The following is a 10,000-nucleotide window of genomic DNA, read 5'->3' as shown; positions in this document are numbered from 1 at the left end:
TTACCCACCATCAAACCACCTCAGGTATGTCGATGGCATTTTCTCAGCGGCGTGGGATGACAGGTGGGATACTTTTTCGAGGTGTTCCAGTTGGACCAATTAGCCCTTAATGTTAAATCTAAGACGGAACGGGAGGAAGGTCACTAGATCCCATTCTTGGATATTCTGATCAAAGGGATTGATGGTAACTTACATTTTTTTTAGAGCATTCAGGAAGCCCACTCATCAATTCTTTTTAGTAACCGCTTCGATAAAGTTAAGAGAAGGGTTGCCTCTGGCCTTTTTCCGAGAGCTTCATTAAATTCCAATTAATGGGGTTGGTGCATAAGCAGCCTGGTTCCTGGATCGAGCCCTTTGTGAAGTCAGAACCAGCCGCTTAAGTCTTCAACTCCCACCTCCGGCTCAAGACTTCGCCGCCTTTCAAAGAGACGTCATACAAATCCCCTCCTTAGCAACACCATCAGTTCTTCTGTTAACTTGATTCCTGAGCATCGCCTCATATTTGCTTACTACCATCCCAATACAGTCCATGAAGTCTAGACGTTCCTTTCGTCTCCTCCATCGATTTATTTTTTTTATAGTGTGTGTGTGTGTGTGTGTGTGTGTGTGTGTGTGTGCGTAAGAGTGTGTGTGTGTGTGCGTGTGTGTAATAAAAACCGAGAACTGTTTGGGCTGACGGTATATTGGACTGGAGGTGACACCATTTTGTTTAAGGAAAGGCTTTTAATTACGAATGCCTTTACTCACGGCCCTGCCATCCCTCTTTCTAGTTGGCTTTACGCTGAGTGACGCCTTTTACTCCCACTTGACCCCACGTCACCTTGTGCAAAGAAGAAAGAGAGAGAGAGAGAGAGAGAGAGAGAGAGAGAGAGAGAGAGAGAGAGAGAGAGAGAGAGAGAGAGAGAGAGAGAGAGAGAGAGAGAGAGAGAGAGAGAGAAGGCAAAAGAGTGAACAGGGAGAGGAAAAGATGAGGAGAAAAGGGCAAATAGGAACAGATTTTTTTTTCGTTCGTGGTCTGTTTTTCCCTCTGGCAATATTGCCTTTCCTGTATGAAGGACAGATAACGGAGGAGAGGAGAGGAGAGGGAGAGAGCAGGAGAGGGAGAGAGAAAGAGAGGGAAAGAGGAGGAGAGGAGGAGAGGGAGAGAGGAGGAGAGGGAAACAAGAGGAGAGGAGGAGAGGGGAGAGGCACGAGAAATAGAAAGGAGAGGAGGAGAGTAGAGGAGGATAAGGGGAGAGGAGGAGAGGAGCAGATATGAAGAGTAAGAGAAGAGAAACAACCTCTCTAGTCCTTGGTCTGTATACTTTATGTTGCATTTGGTGGTAAATGAAGTAGATGTAAATTAAAGAGTAATGAGAGTCAGGCAGATGTCTGCGTGGAATGAAAAGTGTGGTGACAAATGGTATTCGTGAATAAGTGCAAAGACTGATGTATGGAACAGAGACTTGGAATATAATGTAAGCGAGGCAAAGAGAAATATCGGAGTATATTTTAGACGAAGTGTTTGAGTAGTTCTACAAGAGTTAAAAGAATGGATAATGAAAAAGTCCAGTTGAAGCAGGAAATTATTATGCGTGGTAGTTGTTGGATTAAGTAGAAGAGGGAGAACATGGAAAGAAAAAATGAATGAGAAATGACAGGCAAGGAGAGTGTAAGGGGAGGGGCAGTAAGGGCTGGAGTGAGCTTCACAGGAAGACCGAGAGGGAAGTTGATGGATGAGGTAGAGAGCGCGAATCAAAATTCCGCCAAGCAGAGAAGAAGGACTACAGAAGGTAACAGGGAACAGAAAGAGACTGAACTGATGGGGTTGTGTTCTTCTTTCAACCTCTGATGAACGTCAACTGCTTTTTTATCTATGGTTTTTGGGTAACAGTGAATTAATTGTACCTTTTCTTTGGGAAGAAAGGAAGGGGGCAGAATCCCCCTTTGAAACATATTGATTATGAAGAATGGGAATAGGCTTGCCTTCACTGTTTATAGAAAAACCATCCATTATGGCAGTTAGCTTAATTATTTCTAGTCAACATCCAGATAAGTTCAAAACAAATGTAGCCTCAGGTATCTATTTAGATCAAGAGCTTAATTCCATCAGGTACCAACCAAATAAACTAGCTCACTCTTTGTGGTTTTGGATAAAGTCCTCAGGCAAACCAGAATCAGTTTTTTTTAACGCCCCCCTCCAATACTGTCGAACAAATGAGTAAAAGCAGCAACGACTACAACAGCACTGTAGGAAAGAGGGCAAACGCAGAGTATGGGAGTCCAGTATATTTGACGTTTCGCCCTGCAGGGAGGGCTTCTTCAAAAAAAAAAAAAAAAAAAAAAAGCTGGGCGAAACGTCAAATATACTGGACTCCCATCCTCTGCGTTTGGCCTCTTTCCTACTGTCGAGCAATTCATCTATGAAATTTCGTTTGTTATTCCGTTTTCTAAATCATTCAACCTCATGACTAAATTCCTTCCTGTGGGAAAGATACAATGAGTTTACGATCACTCGTATACCACCAATAGAAACATAGTTAAAGTTCATCAGAGGTTGAAAGAAGAAGGCAAGCCAGGTGTCTACAATCCAACTTTGCTTGTGAGGTCTCGTCTTTACATTCGCAGTGGTCCAATTTTATCTCAAATTGTCCCTTGCTTTTTTTTTTACTGTACTAATCATTTATCCAAACTGCTTCATAATTAAATAATCTTGGGTGGAAAAATGTATTCTAAAATGTGTATGTGTGTGTGTGTGTGTGTGTGTGTGTGTGTGTGTGTGTGTGTGTGTATGTGTGTGTGCATTTACCCAGTTGTATTTACCTAGTTGTACTATACGAGAAGGTGAGTTATGCTCGTGGTGATCCGTCTTTGTATCTTTCAACATCAAGTTTTTTCTTAAAACCTTGAATAGTATTTGTACACACTTTCCATATCTAATTTATTCCAGGTATCCACCACTATGTATTTACCTAGTTGTATTTACCTAGTTGTATTTTACGGGAAGGGGAGCTATGCTCGTGGGGTCCCGTCTTCATATCTCATTTTATCTAAACTATTTTTAAATTCATGTATTGTTTTTGCACACACCACTTTCTCATCTAACTTGTTCCAACTGTCTATTGCTCTGTGAGGAAAGCTGTTCTTTTTAAAATCTCTTCTATAGCTGTCTTTTTTTATTTTCTTTCCGTGTCCTCTTGTATTTCTGTCATCCCATTTTATCAGATTCTCTCTATCAGTAATTTCTATGCCTTTCATGATTCTGTAAATAGCTATCAAATCTCCTCTCTCTCTTCTTTGCTCTAGTGTCTGTAGTTTAAGTTTTTGTAGTCTCTCTTCATATGATAGTTTTGAGAGTGTTGGTGCCAGTTTTGTAATTGCTCTTTGTATTCTTTCAAGTTTTTTTATACATTTTTTTGTACTTGGTGACCATATCGTTGCTGCATATTCCAATCTTGGTCTTATCAGGGTGATTAGGATTTTCCTCACCATTTCTTCATCCAGGTATGTAAATGCTACTTTGATTGTTCTTATTAAATTATAAGTTTCTCCAAAAATCTTATTTATATGTTTCTCAGGTGACATATTATTCATAACAATGACTCCCAGGTCCTTCTCATTTTCTACTTTTTTTATTCCTTCTTCTCCCAAATTATATGATCCTGTTATTCTGTTTTTGCTTTTTCCAAATTCCATTATACTACACTTTTTTGTATTGAACTCCATCTCCCACTTCCTACTCCATTCTTGTACTTTATTTAGATCTCTCTGTAGTGATTCACAATCTTCTTCAGTTTTCACTCTTTTCAGTAATTTTGCATCATCTGCAAAGAAGCTCATATAGCTTTCAATTCCTTCATCCATATCATTAATATATATAGCAAACATTATTGGGGCCAGAACTGTTCCCTGCGGGACACCGCTTATTACTTCATTCCATTTTGAGTGCTGATCTCTTATCACTACTCTCATTTTTCTTTCTTGCAAAAAGTCTTCCATCCAATTTAGCAATTTACCTTGTATTCCTCCTTCATATTCTAATTTCTTAAGCAACTTCTTATGTGGTACTTTGTCAAAAGCTTTTTTTAGGTCTAGAAATGCACAATCAGCCCATCCATCTCTTTCTTGTATTATATCTATTAGCCTTGAATAGAAACATATTAAATTGGTGACGCATGATCGTCCTTGTCTGAATCCAAATTGCCTTGGATTTAGTACGTTGTTTTTTTCCAAGTATTTTACCCATCTACTTTTGATAATTCTTTCACATATTTTTGCTATTGTACTTGTTTAGAGAGACTGGTCTATAGTTGGTAGGTTCTTCTTTATTTCCTCCTTTATATATAGGTACTATATTTGCTTTTTTTCCAATCTTCTGGAACTTTTCCTTCTTTTAAGGAACTGCTTATTATGCTATGTATTTTGTCTGCCAGTTCATTCCTGCATTCTTTCAGAATCCAGTTTGCTATTTCATCTGGCCCATGCGATTTTCTGACATCAAAATTACCCAAGTGTGTCAATATTTCATTCTTTGTTACTTCTATTTCTTCCATAGGGGGGACTTTTTCCTTCCACTCAATCTCTTCAGGTTGTATATTTTCCCTTGTAAACACTGATTTAAAATGTTTGTTCATAATTTCTGCCATTTCCATTTCCTCAGTGTATTCAACTCCTCCTTGTCTTAATTTCTCTAAGTCTTGTTTGTTTTTCAGTTTATTGTTTACAAATCTGTAGAATAGTTTTGGTTGATCTTTACACTTTTCTATAACATCTTTTTCATATTTTCTTTTTTCCTCTCTGCACTTTTGTACATATTCATTTCTATAACCAGTATATATTTTCCATTTTTCAGGTCTTCTGTCTTTTTTCCATCTGTTCCAGGCTTTGTCTCTTTTGTCCTTTAACTCCCTACAACTTTTGTTGTACCAGCATTTTACATATTCTTTTTCTTGTTTTTGTCTTGGGACATACTTTTCCACTCCTTTTTTTGTAAATTTTTGTCAAAATATTCCATTTCTCTTCCACTGTTGTTTCTTCTTTGTATATTTCTTCCCAGTTTTCTTGTTGGAAGAATTCTCTTATTTTATCAAAGTTTGTTTTTTTCATACATCATTCTTCCTTTTCTATATTGTTCATTTCTTTTCATATATTTTTCTTCATTAAGTTCCAGTTCAATCAATATGTGGTCACTTTTACCTATTGGTGTTTTATATTCAATCTTGTCCACTATTCTAGGTTCAGATGTAATTATTAAGTCTAGCCTCGATGGTTCTTCTTCATTTCTATACCTAGTGTTCTCTTGTATCCATTGTGTCATTGAATGGTCAGTAATCATCTCAAGTAGAGCATTTCCCCATGAGTCATCACCACTCTTTACTGTCATTTCTTCCCAGCAGATTTCTTTGCAATTAAAGTCGCCCATCATAACTATTCTTCCTCCGTCTTCCATTATTTTAGTTAATGCTATCTTTGTGTCCTCTAACATACTTTTATGTTCACTCTCCTCCCATGAGGCTGTTTTCGGAGGCACATAATTGATCACAAATTTTCTGCTCTTCTTATCTCGGTCTTCCACTTCTATTATAATCATCTCTACTGTATTCTTTCCATATATGACACCTTTCACGTTTATATCCTTCTTAGTCAGGAACATAACTCCACCCCCTTGTTTTTTCTCTCTGTTTCTAATCCAATAATTGTATGTATCATGTCCTACACTGTTGGGTGGTAGTGGGCCTTTTAATTTTGTTTCTACAATTCCCATTATGTCCGGTTCTTTTTCTTTCAAATAATCATTCAGTTCATTCAATCCTGTTATCAATCCATCTATATTTGTGTAAGACACTCTTAGTTTTCTGCCACTTCCATTGTATTCTCTGTTTCCCTTATGTTTTTCTTTAGTATGTCGAACTGCTTTATTTTCATGTTCACTACTCTCCAATAGAATCTCTCTTTCTCTGACTCCGTTCTTTCCTCGTTTTTTGCCTTAGCTTCAATTCTTTTCTGCTTTTCTGCCTCTCTTTCCTCCTTATTCATTTCTCTTTTTATCCATACCTTTTTATATTGATCATTTGTTGCTAGTTTCCCTGTCTTGGATAGAATTTTCTCTGCTGTTGTTTGTGACCTGAATTTAATCTTAATTGGTCTGGTCTTATCTGTACTATATTTTCCGAGTCTGAATTTTTCCTCAATTTCCTTTATAATTTCTGGTTCATCTTCCTGGACTAATTTTAGTAAACTGCTTACTCTTTCATTTTCCTCCTTGATTCTTGCAGTTCTATCTGGGTTATGTTTCTCTTCCATTCCTAATATAATTATACATTTCTTTTTGTCAGCTAATTCTCTTACTATATTCTCCTTCTGTCTCATCACTTTAATAACTGAGTCTTCATTATGTTCTTTCAATTGCTGTTTGACTATGTCAGTGAATGAAACCTTATTCCCTTCTTGAGTTATTCTCCAATTTTTAGCTTCTGTAGCTAGTTTCTCTCTGTTTTCATTACTATTCTTCTTCAATTTCTCATTCTCCTCCTTTACATTTCCTAACTGTCTTTTTAGGTCCTCTATTTCTTCAGTTAAGTTTCTGTTAGCCTTCTCTAGTTGTTCCAACCTTTCAATTCTTTGAAAAATGGAGTCTACGTTACCTAACTTACGCTCCAAGTCCTCGATCACCTTATCAACTCTCTCCTCTAGTCTTATCAGTCGGGGGGGGGGGGGGGGGGGGGGGGGGGCCTTGTGTCCCCCCCACCCTCTTTAAATCCCTGGAACATATTCTCGTCACTTTCTTCTGTATTGCTCCTCTCTATACTTCTAATCTTTACATTTTTATTAGACATTTGATCCTCGCTAAGTCTTTTGTTTACCTTCCGCTTGTCTGGCTGGTCAAAGTCTACTCCCTCCTCATTTCCTTCCATTTCCCTCAGTAATCCCTCCCCTTTTCCTCTTTCCCTACGTTCCCACTACTCCACGAGCAATTTCCCCCCCACCCTGCAAAAACACTAGGCACTTCTCTTTGCGTTGGGATCCACAGACTTCACTTTTCTTCAGAACGTCTTCTAAGCCGTCCATTCGTTGAAGTGTGTGTGTGTGTGTGTGTGTGTGTGTGTGTGTGCGCGCGCGCGTGTGTGTGTGTGTGTGTGTGTGTGTGTGTGTGTGTGTGTGTGTGTGTGAGTATTTACTTAATTGCATTTACCTGATTGTAGTATGCAGGAAGGGTGCAAGGCTCGTGTGCTACCGTCTTTTATTTTTGAATTACCACAGCACGTTTAGAATTCGTGTATGATTCCAGCTCCTGTTATTCCCAGAAATTTACCAGCTCTATATGAGAAATTGTACTTTCCAACGTCGTCCTTGAGAGTTGTGGTCCTTTTCGACTAATCCCATGTCCACGAGGCCAGGCGACGTTCTCTGTCAGATTTGTCCCTTTCGCCGAGCTGAACGTCAAGTCTTGTCCTCCTCTTCAATCCTTTAACGATAACAGATTTAGCCCTTGCATGCCCTCTTCGTATGACTTTGCAGTGTTGGGAAACATTTTAGTTGCTGTTCTTTGCATTCCCTCGATCCTGTTGTACGCATGCGCGCATTTGCGTTAGTGTGACCGCGTGTATGCGTTTGGATGTGTCTGTTTAGATGCATGCGGAAGTAATTGTTTGCTTTTTCATTCTTCTTGGAAAGGCTTACTGTCAAAGCCAGGGCAGTGAGATAAGATACGACCCCGATAACTTTTCCCAACACTCCGGTCGAGACGTTTTAGTATTGAATTTGATCCTCTGTTGTACAGTTCTCCTCCAGTCTCACCACCATGTCAACTGCCCAGGTAACGAACGCGACTTAGATCCTAACATTTTAGCTGTGGTTTCATTCTTATATATTTATCATTTCTGTCTTTAGACGATTTCATTCAAGTGAAAAATTCCTCCTCGGGGGAGGAGTTGTAATTTCCTTGATTCATTAGTCATGCGGATAAGTGACAACATATCATGCAATTGTTCAAACTGGGTTAAAATCATGAAATTTGGCGGAATGTTATACTAGACCATTGTGAAAAATGTTCAGATATGGGACATCTCGAACCCTGCTCAGGAAGCGTATGGTGGCCATTTTCCAATATGGCCGCCAGTATAGAATATAAATTTGATCAATCTTGACATTATCTTCAGCATTACACGATTCAGGTGGTCTAATGCTTTTATATTTATGAAGTGTTTAGTAATGAAATGTATCTAATAGAGTTGCTCATTACTAATTTTATGTTAAAAATACAAAAATACAACAGTTTTAAACAACTTATATTACCGATACTATTTCCATGTGAGGTTTCTGACATAGTATTCAACCATTATATATTCATATTCATCAACCATATATTAACAGTATTTATTTGAGCAGCAACTTATTTACTTATCAAGTATGTTGCTGATCCTATAACATAACATTTTTACTTATTTTTGGGATTCACATTGTGCATTTTACAAATTACGTACTCTCATTCTGACTATTTTTTAGCACATTCCACTTTGTACAGTCCTATCAACAGTATGTCTGATTTCGATTTCTATGTTGGTATCTTATGCAAGCTGATTCCATTGTTCTTTGCCCTAGACTATGTGAACTATGTCAGATGGCGATATCTATTCACGTGTGAGACATGATCAGCCTTGAACGAATGCATCCAGAAGTTGCTGAGGTTTTTCGTAAAGGAGAATGGACTGTTCGCAAGATCCAGCGTCCGTTCTCTGTAGTTGCCACTGATCAAACACACGAACAGAGCAGCGTATTCCTTAAAGATGGTGGTGCAGTGGACCTAACACAAAATTCTGAAGCTTTCAGAAAATGGTTAGTTGAAGGTCCTTAGACGGCAAGGCTGACTGCTGAATTTGAGTCTTCTTTGGAGGCTAGACAAAGCAGAGTAAAGTTTTGAGGCACCATGAGCAGACTGCGAGCATTCAGAAGACGTTTGCTTGACAAGTGTCTTCCTTCGTTCAAGTCTTCACTGACATGGGGAATCCATTCACTGAGGAGAGCCAGGAGTTGATGTGCCTTGACACCCATGGCATCATGGATGAAGAAGCTGCCAAGTCTGTTCTTCGGGGTGAGGAACTTGGAGTGCAGCAGTATCAGGATTTTGTTAGGGGTGCGCCTAGTGAGTGACAGCAAGCCTCTTGATGACCCAATCAAAGAGAACAAGCTCCAGCTATTCGGTCAACCTCCAGCAAGAGACAAGTCCAAGTCCAAGCTGCAGTCTCACTGCTCACTCTTTTTCTCGACTGTATGTCAGTCATGAGAGGATGATCTTAGTGAATTCTTTAGGCATGAAGATGGCAAGTTCCGTCCGGGGAAGAAGTCAGATCTTCCTGACTGGCTCACTAGTAGTGCTGAGTGTCGCACTGATACCCCGGGTTCTGACGTGATCATCCTAGATGGTGCAGCGCTAGTCAACATGCTTAAGGCAGTTGCTTGCAAAATATTTGATGACTATGTAGCAACAGTCTTCTTGCCGTGTATTGAAAATAAGCTGGAACGAGCAAACAGGGTGGATAGAGTGTGGGACCAGTACACTGACAACAGCCTGAAGGCTGAAACCAGAAAACGCCGTGGAATGGGATCAGACGGTTGAGGGGAGCAATAGGTTACCAGGTAGGTGGCAGCAGTTTCTCAGACATGATGCAAACGAGCAGGAACTGTTTACATTTCTGGCTAGTCACACGATGCGAATGCGGCAGATACTAAATGGAAAGCAGCTTGTTGCCACCCTAGGTGATGATGCTCTTTGCAACCCACCAGAGGAGAGCATCACTGCAGCCCTGAGCCCCTGTAGCACTCAGGAAGAGGCTGACACAAGAATACTGCTACATACTGCCAATGCTGTCAGTCAAGGCTACCTGAAGATTGTTATACGAACAGTTGATACAGATGTGGTGTCAACTGCGATGGAAGACTGCATTATACACAATCATGCACGCAAACAACACAACATACACTCTATAAAGGATTTGTGGTGGTGGTGGTGGTGGTGGTGGTG

The 10,000-nt window shown here is 39.6% G+C and overlaps 2 protein-coding genes across 8 annotated transcripts in view; one reads left to right on the top strand and one right to left on the bottom strand.

Moving 5' to 3' along the window:
* Positions 1-10,000, bottom strand: part of LOC143017755 (orexin receptor type 2-like) — a 460,398-nt gene that overhangs the window by 48,792 nt on the left and 401,606 nt on the right. The window lies entirely within an intron of this gene.
* LOC143017754 (uncharacterized) overlaps positions 7,643-10,000 on the top strand; it is a 10,028-nt gene continuing 7,670 nt past the window's right edge. Inside the window, exon 1 of the mRNA XM_076172606.1 lies at positions 7,643-7,795. Within this exon, the coding sequence (XP_076028721.1) occupies positions 7,781-7,795 (15 nt within the window). The 5' untranslated portion in view covers positions 7,643-7,780. The remainder of the gene's footprint in view (positions 7,796-10,000) is intronic.

The sequence above is a fragment of the Oratosquilla oratoria genome, chromosome 33, assembly GCF_046742065.1.
Source record: "Oratosquilla oratoria isolate Oo_2021 chromosome 33, ASM4674206v1, whole genome shotgun sequence".
Classification (NCBI taxonomy): domain Eukaryota; kingdom Metazoa; phylum Arthropoda; class Malacostraca; order Stomatopoda; family Squillidae; genus Oratosquilla; species Oratosquilla oratoria.
The sequence above is the reverse complement of the archived record's forward strand: the minus strand, read 5'-3'. Positions and strand labels throughout refer to the sequence as shown.